Here is a 14,205-nt window from a genome sequence, read left to right as displayed (position 1 = left end):
AAGGGAACCTTGTGCAGTGATAGTGGGAATGCAAGCAGGATATTGAAGACGTATATGCACTCTCAGTTTTATTGCAGTATTATTCAAATAGCCAAGATATGGGACAAATCTGTGGGTCCATCAATGGATGACTGCGTAAGGAAGATACACATACATATATACACACAAACACACACACACAAACACACACACACACAGCAGAGTATTACCCTTGAGAAAAGAAAAATCTACCATTTGTGACAATATAGATCAGTGATTCCCAAAGTGGGCGCTACCGCCCCCTGGTGGGCGCTGCAGCGATCCAGGGGGGCGGTGATGGCCACAGGTGCATTTGTTTTAACTTTTTTTGTATTACCTTTCTATTCTGAGTTCAATAAATAGTTTCATAATTTCAAACTTCAATGTTTCTCATTTATACCTTTCTTTACTATATTTTACGAAAAAGGTAGAAACATTAATACATATATCTTTCTTTCTTTTTTTTTTTTAAATATATTTTATTGATTTTTTACAGAGAGGAAGGGAAAGGGATAGAGAGTTAGAAACATCGATGAGAGAGAAACATCGACCAGCCGCCTCCTGCACTCTCCCCACTGGGGATGTGCCCGCAACCAAGGTACATGCCCCTGACCGGAATTGAACCTGGGACCCTTGAGTCCACAGGCCGACGCTCTATCCACTGAGCCAAACCGGATAGGGCATATCTTTCTGTTTAATTGCTATTAAAATTTAAAAAAAAATTAATTTCCAGGGGGCGCTGAGTAATATTTTTTTCTGGAAAGGGGGCGGTAGGCCAAATAAGTTTGGGAACCACTGATATAGATGGACCTTGAGGGCATTATGCTGAGATAAATCAGAGAAAGAATACTGTATAATGCCACTTATGTGTGGAATGCAAAAAGCTGAACTCGTAGAAACAGAGTAGAATGATGGTTACCTGGGCTTGGGCGTGGGTAATTGGGGAAGTGTTACAGTGTGCAGCCTTGCAACTAGAAGATGAATAAGTTCGTTAGCACAGCACAGTGAGTTATGAATAATACTGTATTACATACCTAAAGTTGCTAAGAGACTGGATGGTAAATGTTCTCTACACAAAAAAGGAATGGCAGTGTGACGGGATAGAAGCATGAGCTAATGCTAAGGTTGTAATCATAATGCACTATAAATGTATAAAATCAACAAGTTGTGTACCTTAAACTTTCACAGTGTTATATGTTAACTATTTTGCAATAAAAAAACCCGAAGTCTTTGTGATTTCTTACTTTAATAAGCCAATTAACTAGGGAAAATTTTTAGATTTCAAAATTGTAGAGTATGAGTGCTATATAAATTTAATGAAATGTTAATTATCTAAGTTGGTATTTTTATTCTCTTAATTTGTTACTGAAATTTAACTTTGGCTGATACTTTCCCAATCAATTTAGGTGTTCACCAATTAATAGGACAGCTAATATCAAAGGCCTTTTTAAAAAAATTGTTTGGTGGTACATTTGCCTAATGATGAACTGGATTGAATAGGTTTTGGTGATGAATTATTGGATGGTGAATTAGTTCTGATCATATACGTAAATGTCTGATAGATTCTGATAAATTTAAATCTAACCTCAATTTGAACTTTCATTTTTAAATTTGTTACATAATTACTGAATCTTATTCTTTTCTAAGAAAAGAAAAAAGAAAAGAAAAACCATTTAGTCACTTTTCAAAGATGTAGCTTAAACATTGCCAAATGATAATTACTTTGTAGTAATTACATAAAAAACTTATTGAGCTATCTTGGAAATAATTTTTTTTTATTAGAAAGGATAAGGAAAAAGATAACTAAAAAGTTAGCTTCTTGTAATATAAATCTTAATGTATTTTTCAACTAAAATAACGTATTTTCACGATATAGTATGCATGACGTATTAAAGAAATTAGGAAACCATTTGGATCTGCAAAGAACTAGAAAACAATGTGGCAGACGTTAAATTTGATTCTAAATTCTGGCAGCGGAAAATTATCAAATAGATAAAGAACATATGTTCATTTACTTGGTAGAGCATTTTAATAAAAACAGGTCAAAATAATTGGTAGGAAAGAAGTGCTAATTCATAGAGCATAATAAACAAAGACCCCATTTTTTAAAAAAACTACAGTGAGTTGTAGTTGCATATAAAGTTCTAGTTCTCTGATAGTCCCCGAGAACACACATACTAGCACAGCTCCCTGCCTTTCAGCTCTCATGCCCGAGGCAGCCAAAAGCCATGAGCCTTTTTTCCTTTCTGGCATAGCACGCTATTTTATGTTGGCCTTGCTTGCTCTTGTGTGCCCGTGTCTGCTTTCCCTTCTGGCTCTGGCTCCATTTAGCCTCCTGCTTCAGGTTCTGCTTGTTTTCCTGGCTCAAGCTGTGTTTATCTTCCATTCTCCGCTTCCTTTGTCAGCTCAGTGGGTCCCACACCTCCTGCCTCTCTGGCCACTTAATGGTCATTTCCTTTTCTCTGCTCAATATTTATGCTTGCCTTCTGGCCCTAATAATCCCTCCTCTTCCGATTTACTCTTCTTTGTACTCCTTTACACATAGAATTATGATATGAAACCTACGGGTTGACCCAATATACATCGGCATATATATAAAGGCACCTCACGTTTGACTATTTTTAAAAAAATCTTTATTGTTGAGATTATTACTGATGTCCCTCTTTCCCCCCTCCCCCATTTTCACCTCTTTCCATTCCTGCCCTGCCCCAGGTCTTCCCCACCCTATTGTCTGTGTCCATAGGTAATGTCTATGCATATCAGATCTTTGTTTAATCTCTTCCCACCTCCTCACCCCCTTTCCTCTGTTCCATTTCCATGCCTCTGATTCTATTTTATTCACCAGTTTATGCTGTTGATTAGATTTCTTATTTGTTTATTTTGATTTTTAGATTCAATTGTTGATAGGTATGTATTTGTTGCCATTTTGTTGTTCATATTTCTGATCTTTTTCTTTTTCTTCTTCTTCCTCTTCTTAAAGACTACCCTTCAACATTTCATATAATACTGGTTTGGTGGTGATGAACTCCTTTAGCTTTTTCTTGTCAGTGAAGCTCTTTATCTGACCTTCAATTCTAAATGCTATCTTTGCTGGGTAGAGTAATCTTGGTTATAGATCCTTGCTATTCATCACTTTGAATATTTCTTGCCACTCCCTTCTGGCCTGCATAGTTTCTGTTGAGAAATCAGCTGACAGTTGTATGGGCATTCCCTTTTCTCTTGCTGCTATTAAGATTCTCTCTTTGTATTTAGCCCTTGGCATTTTAATTATGATGTGTCTTGTTGTGGTCCTTTTTGGGTTCCTTTTGTTTGGGACTCTCTATGCTTCCTGGACTTGTAAGTCTATTTCTTTGACCAGGTAGAGGAAATTTTCTGTCATTATTTCTTCAAATGGGTTTCAATATCTTGCTCTCTCTCTTCTTCTGGCACCCCCATGATGTGAACGTTGGTACACTTGAAGTTTTCCCAGAGGCTCCTTATACCATCTTCATATTTTTGGATTCTTTTTTCTCTTTGCTCTTCTGGCTGGGTGTTTTTCGCTTCTTCATATTTTAAATTGTTAATTTGATTCTCAGAATTCTCTACTCTACTGTTGAATCCCTGTATATTATTCTTTATTTCAGTCAGTGTATGCTTAATTTCTGACTGGTCCTTTTCCATTGTTTTGGAGGTTTCCAGAAGATTCTCAAGTAACCTTATAACCGTGGTTTTGAACTCTATATCCAGTAGTTCGCTTTCTTCCATTTCTTTCATTTGTGACATGTTTCTTTGTCTTTGCATTTTGGCTGCTTCCCTGTGTTTGTTTATATGTATTAGGTAGAGCTGCTATGTCTCCTTGAGTTGGTAGAGTGGCCTTGTGTAGTAGGTGTTCTATAGGGCCCAGTGGCTCAGCCTCCCCAGTCACCTGAGCTGGGAGCTCTAGGTGCACCCCTTTGTGGGCTCTGAGCACAATCTTGTTGTAGTTGAGACTTGCTTGCTGTTGGTGTCACTGGGAGGAATTGTCCTCCAGGCCAATTGGCTGTGAGGACCAGCTGTGACTACAGTGGGAGAACTGCTGTGCAAGAGACACCCCTATGGAGTAGGACTTGCTTCAGTGGGGCTTTGGTGCTCACTGAGTCTTCCCCTTGAGTGTGTTGCTTATGGATGTGTAGAGTTGTAATCTGGTATGGTCTGACACTGACCACTGGGTACACTGGCTCTTGGATCTCCAGGGAGGTGCAAAGTCAGTCACTGCCTGGGGCCAGCCAGCAGGAGCTCCAGAGAGATCTGAAGATTCCTCCTCTTTGTATCAGGTTTGGAAGTGCCTAGATGAGGCCCAGCTATGAAGCAAGGCAGGCTAGTGCTGGTGCCAGGTCTTGGGCCTTTTATTGATAGGTTTGGGCCTCCCTGACCCAGCTGCAGCTTGTTGAGAGATTTTAGCCTGAACAGGGAAAGGCCATTCATATGTAAAAGCTGCTGTGCACAGCTTGGGTGGGGTTGTAAATTGGATGAGGCGAGGTCTCAGGGAATCATCAGGGTGGAGCTAACAGAAAGCTGCCAGTCAGCCCTTGGACCGGAGAGGTCCCAGCATAGGAACAATGATCCTTGCGAGAACCTTTGGGACAAAGCCGCCCCCCAGTTCATGCCCTGATGCCAGACAATCCAGTTCCTCCTCAGATGTGTCTGGGTCCCCCAGAGCCTCGCCCTGGTGCTGGAGCTCAGAGGAAGCAGGACCTTGTAAGTTCAGTTTGAGCACCAGCCTTTTAAGGGGAACAGCTGGGTCTCCAGCAGCCTCTGTGTCACTGAGCCTCAATCTGCACTGGTTTTCACAGCCTGTAGTTCTTACTGCTCATGGGGACTTCTTTTCCCACCTCTGGGATCCTGGGCTGGGGGTCTGGTGTGTGGCTGAGACCCCTTGCTCCTCTGGGTGGCCTCTGCAGAGATGATCTTCCTCCAGATTAAAAAAGCAGCCCATGTGGGTGCCAGACCAGCCCGTATCGCCCCTCTGCACCTCCTACCCATCTCAGTGTGCTTTCTTCTTTACTTCTCTACTTGTAGGACTTCCATTTAGCCACCTTTCCAGTGGTTCTGGATGATAGTTCTGTATTTTAGTTGTAATTTTGATGTGGTCGTGGGAGGCAGCGAGTACAGGCGTTTACCTACGCCACCATCTTCCTTTCTCTGTTTTTTGCTTTTTAAATTTTTTTTATTTTTAAGCCATTTTATCTCTCATTAAAACTGTGATCTTGGAAATATAATTTAAACCATATGAACTTTAGTTCTCAATATGTTAGATTGGGCTTTATTCAAAATAATTCCATCTTTGTGGAAGATGGAATTACATTGTGAAGATTACATTGTGAAGATTAAATGAATTAATGTATGGGATAGCATTTTATAAACTTTAAGGTACTTTTTTACTTACATAAAGAATTCTGTCAACTTTTATGCTATTATATGACTACAGTCTTCCCATTGTTATTTAAAATTGCATTAATCAGTATTCAATATAATTAGATTCCTTTTTTTCTTGATTTGTAGGAATTCTTTGAATAGTCTAGATCAGTGGTTCTCAACCTTCCTAATGCCACGACCCTTTAATACAGTTCCTCATGTTGTGGTGACCCCCAACCATAAAATTATTTTCGTTGCTACTTCATAACTGTAATTTTGCTACTGTTATGAATCGTAATGTAAATATCTGATATGCAGGATGTATTTTCATTGTTACAAATTGAACATAATGAAAGCATAGTGATGAATCACAAAAACAATATGTAATTATATAAGTGTTTTCTGATGGTCTTAGGCGACCCCTGTGAAAGGGTCGTTCGACCCCCAAAGGGGTCGCGATCCACAGGTTGAGAACCTCTTGTCTAGACATTAAACCTTTTTAATTTTGCAGAATCTTCTCCCACTGTGTTACCTATCTTTCTGTTATGCTAGGTGCCCTATATTGTCTTTCATTAAACAGAAATTTTTAATTTTAATGTAGTCAGATGCACACTTTTTTTAACCTCCATGTGATGTTAGAAATCTTTCTTCATTCCAAGATGTCAATAAGATGTTTTTCTTTATTTTCTTATGTTAGTTTTATCTTTCACATTTAGTACTTTGAGTTTTCTTTCTTTCTTTTTTTACAGTGCGAAGCAGGATTTGTCAAGCTACAACACACAGTTCATATCTGTCTCAAATCTGGCCGAATTTTTGTATAGCTTGTGAGCTACGAATGGTTTGATAATTTTAAATGGTTAAAAAAGGCAGAGAATAACAATGCTTTGTGATATGAAAGGCAGTTTTCGGTAATTATAAATAAAGCTATTGGAACTCAGCCATGTTTATCTGTTTATGTATTGTCTATGGCTGGTTGTTTTTGTGCTAAAATGACCGAGTTGAATAGTTGCAACAGAGACTAAATAGCCTGAAAAGTATAAAATATTTATTAGATGGCCCTTTACAGCAATAAAAATTCTGAACCCTGATGTTAAGTAAGAATATAATTTCACGTTTCTATGAGTTAGTTTCTATGATAACATCAACCAAACATCCCTTTTTTTTCCTTCCACTGATTTGTGAAACAACCTCTTCTCTGAGTTTTTTTTTTGTTTGAACCACTATGGCTTTGTAAGTTTTAGTCATTTAAACTACAGGGGTTCTTAGAAGCTGACTTTTGCAATTAGCCTTAACGTTGTCTATTCCAGGGATGGCGAACCTTTTGAGCTCGGCGTGTCAGCATTTTGAAAAACCCTAACTTAACTCTGGTGCTGTGTCACATATAGAAATTTTTTGATATGTGCAACCATAGTAAAACAAAGACTTATATTTTTGATATTTAATTTATATATTTAAATGCCATTTAACAAAGAAAAATCAACCAAAAAAATGAGTTGCGTGTCACCTCTGACACCCGTGTCATAGGTTCGCCATCACTGGTCTGTATTGACTTGATCATTTTGCAGAATCTTCTCCCGCCGTGTCACCTACCTATCTATCTGTTATGATAGGTGCCCTGTATCTGTTTATGATTATTTTAGGCTTTGAGAAAACTCCTTATACCCTTGTGCACGATGTTTATTTCATCTGGCTGGAGGTAGAGGTCCAAGTTTGGTGACCTCCTCTATCTAGTTTCTTCTTTTTCTTCTTCTTTATTTTAAGATAGAAAAGCACCTCTGGTTCAATATTCATGACTGCAACAAAGGCGTGAATCAACATTTATCGAGAGCCCACTATGGGCCGCTCATTGCACCATGTGTTTTTATAACATTCCAAACATATAGGAAAGTTTAGAGAGTAATAAAACATATGCCATGTATTTTCATCCATTACTCCCTTTAATCCTAACAACCACTCGATGAGGTGGCAATGAAAATAAAATGGTTACATACCTTGCAAAACAGTGAACACTGGGGCTAGCAGTACTCGAACCCTAGTCTGCTTGACCTCAGAGCCTGGACTATTCCCTATACAATTAATTTGGGAGATCATGTTGTTGCTTTCTTAACCTCCAGTATGTCAAATCAAATCCCCCATCCTCACTTTCTCTGAGAGTGTCTTGAAGATGGAATATGGGTAGTGTCTTCCTTTATTCCCTTGACTAGTACGTTTTTTCCTGAAAGCCTCATTATTTTGAGTTCTCTCATATGTTGTGACAGCAGGTTTCTTTGTCAACCATCCTGTTCAGAATAAATAGCCTGCGCTGTGCCAGCATGATTTATTGCTGCTATTTCCTTTCTTTATGTTTTGAGTAATTTTATCATAAGAGGATATAAAGTGTCTTAGGCATGTGCAAATGCCTGCGTGACTAAAGCAGTTCACCTGGCTGCTTGGCCAGCTGCCTGTGGTCAGTGCTCCATTTTGGTAGCAGAGAAGAGAAGATAGAACAAATGAGGTTTCTCAAACAAGATCCGTACATCCAATGTCATCAGCATTTCTCCTCGAATGACACCCACAGAGAACTGCCAAAAGATATCGAAGGATCAGAGCACATAGACATAAGGGCTATTTCTGTTCTTTGAGCAACTCTGAGTTATTGTGACGAGGGCAGAAAGGACTTGTATAGCTGAAAAGGGTGTTGCTTATTGTAAATCCCTTTTTGGGGACTTTGAAAATGGATTTTATATCTATATGTGAAAGATTGTTTAATCTTTAAACTGCCTGTAAGCATGGAGTACACTGGGTGGTTTCTTCTTTTTTAAATCAGATGGTGTCTTTAAAATATTTTACATATTTAATTATGAGAAACTGCAATTACATTACAGAAAATTTGGAAAATACAGGAAGAATAAAATCACCCACAATCTTGCCACTCTAATAGATATACTAATAATATTTTGATGCATTTTTTAATCTTTTGCATTACAAATAACAACTTAGAGCTAATCTCCAGATATCTTAACATCTCTTCTGGTTGAAGACTATATGATTTATAGCGATGATGCCAAGGAATTTCAAAATGTGCCTTTCTAAGGTGGATTGATTTTGTTGCCTTGTCCATTGAACTGTTAATTTTTGGAAGCTACTATGGAAAACTAGTTTCATGATTTACTTGGTTTTCTCAGTTGTAAAAAGTAGTGACTATCTCCTTTGTGAGCAATTTTTATATTTTTACGAAATATATTATCTCTGTAGGTCTTCAGAAATTAATAGTAGTTCCAAAAATGCCTGATGCTATGGCAATTCATATCGTTTTGATTTCTTATATCCAGACATTAAGTATGTCATTTGTTTTATTTTTTTACATAAACAGTTTTTACAAAGTAGATAATAACAAATTATTAAAATATTTGATCACCCTTACACTATATACAACATAGGGCAAAAGTAGGCTTATAGTTGTATATGAAACACAGAGTTTATTCTTGTATTATTATTTATTAATTACTGTATTATTTTCTTATTTATTTATTTATAAATTGAATTTCTTGGGGCGACATTGGTTCATCAAATTGTATAGGTTTCAGGTGTACAGTTATATAATCCTTCATTTGTAGGTTGGTGTTTTCCTTCTCCCACATTGAAGGTTAGAGGGGCATGTGATTGGGTAGTCACCTTACTTGGCTTGTTTGATTTTGGTCAAACCCAGTTGGTTAGGCTCTGGTAAAATAGTCTCCCTTGACGGCTCCTGGATTGTTAGGAGAGTAGAGAGCCTTGGGAGTCTTTCAAAGAGGTCACTTCCCCTTCCATCTGCTGGATGCCGGAGGAGATTTTTATGTGCTCTTTTCTGTGAGCAACTGGTAGGGCTCTTGGAGGTAAAATTTATGGAAGTGCCCAAGACTGGGATACCTTGGAGTTTTAAAAGTTCCCTGCTCTGTTTCTCTAGTTTTCAGGGCATGACTTTGCCCTGTGAACCTACATTCTTACGGCTTTAAGAATTACTGATTTTCAGTTTGTTCAGCTTTTTTTTTTCTTGTGAGGATACGAGTAAAGATTTCCAAAGTCTTCATATATTAGACTGGAAACTGGACATCTCATACTTTTTTTGAAATGCAGAAATGTCGAAGTTCATTGCTAATAATGTTAGTGTATTGTCAAAGAAATATATAATTACTTTTTCATATTACCAGTTCCCAAGTTATTATCTCAATATGAATTTTAACTATGGTCAGATACTTTGAGGTTTGATTTTATCTAAAATGTTGGTAAAACGGAGAATAATTTTATACTTGTGATTGTATTTAAAGACAGGATAAATGTTTATAGTGCCATATTATGATACATATTTGGGAAGCCGATACACATGTTCATATACCTTATAAATAGATATTTCATAAATCCCAGAAATAATTCCTGAATTGGTAATTAAAATTTTTACATCTATTAATTTTTTCAAGTAAAGATTTGGAATGGGAAACTGATTTGTAGATTAATATCTATTTATGATAAAAACTTTTGTCATTAATTAAGAACAACATGATTCCTTTCAGAGTACCACTCAGGATTTTTTAAAAATACATATTTCTAATTTATACATTTATTTCAATATTTGTTGTTTTTAACATACATATTATTTGGTGAAGGGTAATCTTGAATTGTTCTCTAGTTTGATGAGCTGGTATGATAATCTTTCTTTGTCATTTGTTTTAAAATGTTAAGAAATTTTTTGTTTTAGTCTCAAAGAAATACGATGATAACTTTTCTAGATAGAATCCAATGTCACTAGTTTGCTTGTTTGCTAAATATGATATTTAGTGTTAAATATAACCTTTTATACTAATTATGTAATTATATACATACTAAATGATGTGGCTTTAGCTTTAGGCTAAACCTGTTATACTTTTTAAAAATATATATATATTTTATTGATTTTTTTACAGAGAGGAAGGGAGAGAGAGAGTTAGAAACATTGATGAGAGAGAAACATCAATCAGCTGCCTCCCTCACATCTCCTACTGGGGATGTGCAGGTACATGCCCTTGACTGGAATCGAACCTGGGACCTTTCAGTCCGCAGGCCGACACTCTATCCACTGAGCCAAACCGGTTTCGGCAACCTGTTACACTTTTTGAAGTATATGCAGATTACAGAGGATTTTTTTTGTCAATATAGAGATATATAATTTATCAGTTATATTTATTTATTGGGATACTAAGGTGTATAAGGGTATACCTTTTCATTATTGCTTATAGCATTAAAAATAAGAACACACTGGAAAAGAAAATCAATATGATTTAAAGAGAATTTAATTAAGAGTATTAATATAACTTCCTAAAGAAAGTCCTAGCTATTGGTGTCCAGTTTTAGTTACCAATTCTTAGTCTTTCTTTGGGAAAGTGAAAGATAATCAACTCACAATTGAGTCCTGGGTTTGCCTCTCAGGACCAGTCCTAAGCAGAGTGTGGGAAGCCAAATTTCAGAGGCATCACTGCACTTGTGTCTGATCTTTCTCTACCCTTTAAACATCCAGTGCTATTCCAGGGAAGCACTGAGTTGATTATGGTTGAAATGCGTTTTTAGTTTGTTATAGTTATATGAATAATTTACTTTAGCTTATGAATATTTTAAATTTAATATATGTACTTATTTTAGTAGCTATGTTTAGGTAGATTGGATACATTCCCCTCTCCTCCAGTTCCTTTAACTGCCCCTTTAAGCAGCAAATACAGTCATTTGCAAGGCTTTAAAAATACATTTATAGAACTTTACGTTTTATTTAAAATTTTATGCCTTCAATTCACATTAATGAAGAAATTTTAAAAATAAAGAGGAAATCAGTTTACCTTCAGTAAAGCAAATGTAACTGTGTTTAATGCGGTACCTTAAAATAATTATTTTAAAAGCATCAATATCAATAAAATATGCAGAAAATGTGAGGACTAAATCATGAAATCATTTAGAACAGCAGTAGAGTTTTAATATTAGTCCTCTATTAAGAACAAACGCTTCCACTTCTGTTTTATTTTTTTGGTGCCAAATTAATTCAAATGGGTAATTCCAATGTTTGGCAAAGCACTAAGCTTTTCCATGTAACAAACCTCAGTTTTCATTTTTTTTTTATACGACCACAAACCTGTAGATAGAAATGTCTGCCTAGTACAGTGCACTCAGTTGCGCAAACTTATCTTTTTAGGGTCAAAGAAGAGCACAAGCCCCAGCCGACACAGTAAGTAAATGTCCTAAGAGTGCAGTGGGCTTGACTTCTGTACCTTTGCCATATCTGCTTCCGGCACCTGGGATGGTATTAGCTTACACTAATACTGGAGAGGCTGCAGCTGGCGTGTCTTCTGCTTCCCGACTCTCTGGCTGGTAAGACAGCTGCCTGCAGTTTCTTACTTCATCCACACACTGACTGGATGTAGTAGTTTTTCGCTGCCTGCTTGTGGTCTGGTTCAGTGTTCAAACTTAATTTCCCTACCTTCCGACTGCCTGGGTGCTAGCTGGAGCTCCCATGTCCATTGGCTGTAGCTTCTGTGCCTGTGTATTTTTATTATGATGGGTAAGAAAGCATTTGGCCTACCTTGTTATTCCTTTGGTTATTCAGTCACACTATTTGCTTATTCAAACAGGTGGTTTCCCTTTAGTGGGATCACTGAACTGGTAAATAACGTGCTTCAGCCCCAGCAAAAACAACAAAATGAAAAGGAGCCCCAGACGTAAGTAAGCTGATCTGCATAGACTAAATATTATCTCTGATAGTGTAACATACTAAAGAGTCTATATTAAAATGCTGCCCTTGGAATATTACCCCGTAGAAATGAAAATTGTTAGATTATGAGTTTGGTACTTTGTCCTTTAATTAGCCCATAGAAATCTAAAAAGAATACAAGGATAATTTATAGGGAGGTAAAAACAAAGAGGTAACTCACCCCTCAGCTTTAGTATAAATAATGTGAAATATATTTATCCAACAAAATATCTCTAATCATGCAATATATTTCAAAGTATGTTTTTACCCCCGAGAGGACATTAAGAGTTATTAGTTCCCAAAGGCAATCTGTGGTCAAATAGTTTCGGAAAGATTCTTTTACAAAAGATTAAGCAGTTTTCTTTATTGTATAACGTCTTCGTTTTTAAATGTGCTCCAAAGGTGTTAGAACAGGGGTGGGCAAACTTTTTGACTCGAGGGCCACAATGGGTTCTTAAACTGGACCGGAGGGCCGGAACAAAAGCATGGATGGAGTGTTTGTGTGAACTAATATAAATTCAAAGTAAACATCATTACATAAAAGGGTACGGTCTTTTTTTTTTTTTAGTTTTATTCATTTCAAACGGGCCGGATCCGGCCCGCGGGCCGTAGTTTGCCCACGGCTTATAGTGTTTACTAACTTACTTGACTGCTGAGTCCTCTTTTCATTGAACATTTCAAATTACGTTGTACCATAATTTGGGAAAGCAGCAACTTATTCTCACATTGACCTGAAACATTAAAAAAAGGTCCATTCCATTCATTTTATTTATTCTTTGAGAAGTTGTTCACACTTACATCTTTTTAACTTTGTACAAGTCATTATTTATGTTGTGAATTGGAAGTAACTCTGAGAATGTGAGAAAGACTGCACATATTTAAATTCCAGTCTCCCCATGAAAACATCCATTTTACCCAGAAATGCTCTTACCATCCAGCCTCTGCACTTTTTAAAGTAGGAGTTATGTTTACCGAGAAGATGGTTTGGTTGTAGGAGTGGACAGATTGAAAAGGACATGAACTTGAGAAGAGAATGAGAATGACTACCAGGAGCCCTAAGATGAAATAGAAAAACATTCACTTTTTGCATTTAAGTACAAACTAGAAGATAAACGTCTTTTTGTCTAGTTGTCGCCTCATCCATTTTATGTTACTTTGTATGCATTTTATTTAAAATGTCACCTTTTCAGTTTCAATTGAAGTAAAACTATGTTGTGAAGTAAAACTATGTTGTAAAACTAATAGTTGGTATGTAGTTCTAAAATCAGAACTGTTGCTGTATATAAGCTAGTTGAAGTCCAGACCGGGTATCCAACAGAATGCCGGATGTAATAGGAACTCAAAATAAATATTTCCTTACAACTGATTTACATGTTTTATCTTTTTTAAAAATATATATTTTATTGATTTTTTTACAGAGAGGAAGGGAGAGGGATAGAGAGTTAGAAACATCGATGAGAGAGAAACATCGATCAGCTGCCTCCTGCACACCCCCTACTGGGGATGTGTCCTCAACCAAAGTACATGCCCTTGACCGGAATCGAACCTGGGACCCTTCAGTCCGCAGGCCGACGATTTATCCACTGAGGCAAACCGATTAGGGCATGTTTTATCTTTTTATGATATAATAATAACAACGGAGACTTATTTGTAAAATATAGAGTGCTTCTCTTTCAAGTGGCAACTCAGAGACGTAAGCTGCTTCCCATCTTGTTCGTAAGCCAGCTGAAGCACATAACCACCAGGATTGTTGCATCAGAGGAAGAGAGAGAATGGAGTACTCACACTTATTCTTAGTTGTAGAAAGCAGGAAGTGACCTGAGCCACTTTTGCTCACAGATCATTGCCCAAAACTTGTCACAAGGCTCTTAAATAACTGCAAGGACATCTAAAAAGTCTTTCCAGCCAAAACCGGTTTGGCTCAGTGGATAGAGCGTCGGCCTGCGGACTGAAAGGTCCCAGGTTCTTTCCGGTCAAGGGCATGTACCTGGGTTGCGGGCACATTCCCAGTGGGAAATGTGCAGGAGGCGGCTGATTGATGTTTCTCTCTCATCGATGTTTCTGACTCTCTATCTCTCTCCCTTCCT

The 14,205-nt window shown here is 37.2% G+C and overlaps 1 protein-coding gene across 1 annotated transcript in view; it reads left to right on the top strand.

Moving 5' to 3' along the window:
- The window catches only part of RIMS2 (regulating synaptic membrane exocytosis 2), a 353,913-nt gene that overhangs the window by 33,391 nt on the left and 306,317 nt on the right, over nucleotides 1–14,205 (top strand). Inside the window, 2 exon segments of the mRNA XM_070392355.1 lie at nucleotides 11,564–11,596; nucleotides 12,000–12,086. Coding sequence (XP_070248456.1) covers nucleotides 11,564–11,596; nucleotides 12,000–12,086 — 120 coding nt within the window.

The sequence above is a fragment of the Myotis yumanensis genome, unplaced genomic scaffold (assembly GCF_028538775.1).
Source record: "Myotis yumanensis isolate MYYU_CA2020_CCGP unplaced genomic scaffold, mMyoYum1.0.hap1 SCAF_15, whole genome shotgun sequence".
In the NCBI taxonomy this organism is placed as follows: domain Eukaryota; kingdom Metazoa; phylum Chordata; class Mammalia; order Chiroptera; family Vespertilionidae; genus Myotis; species Myotis yumanensis.
Note: the sequence above shows the minus strand (reverse complement) of the source record. Positions and strands in the feature narration are given on the sequence as shown.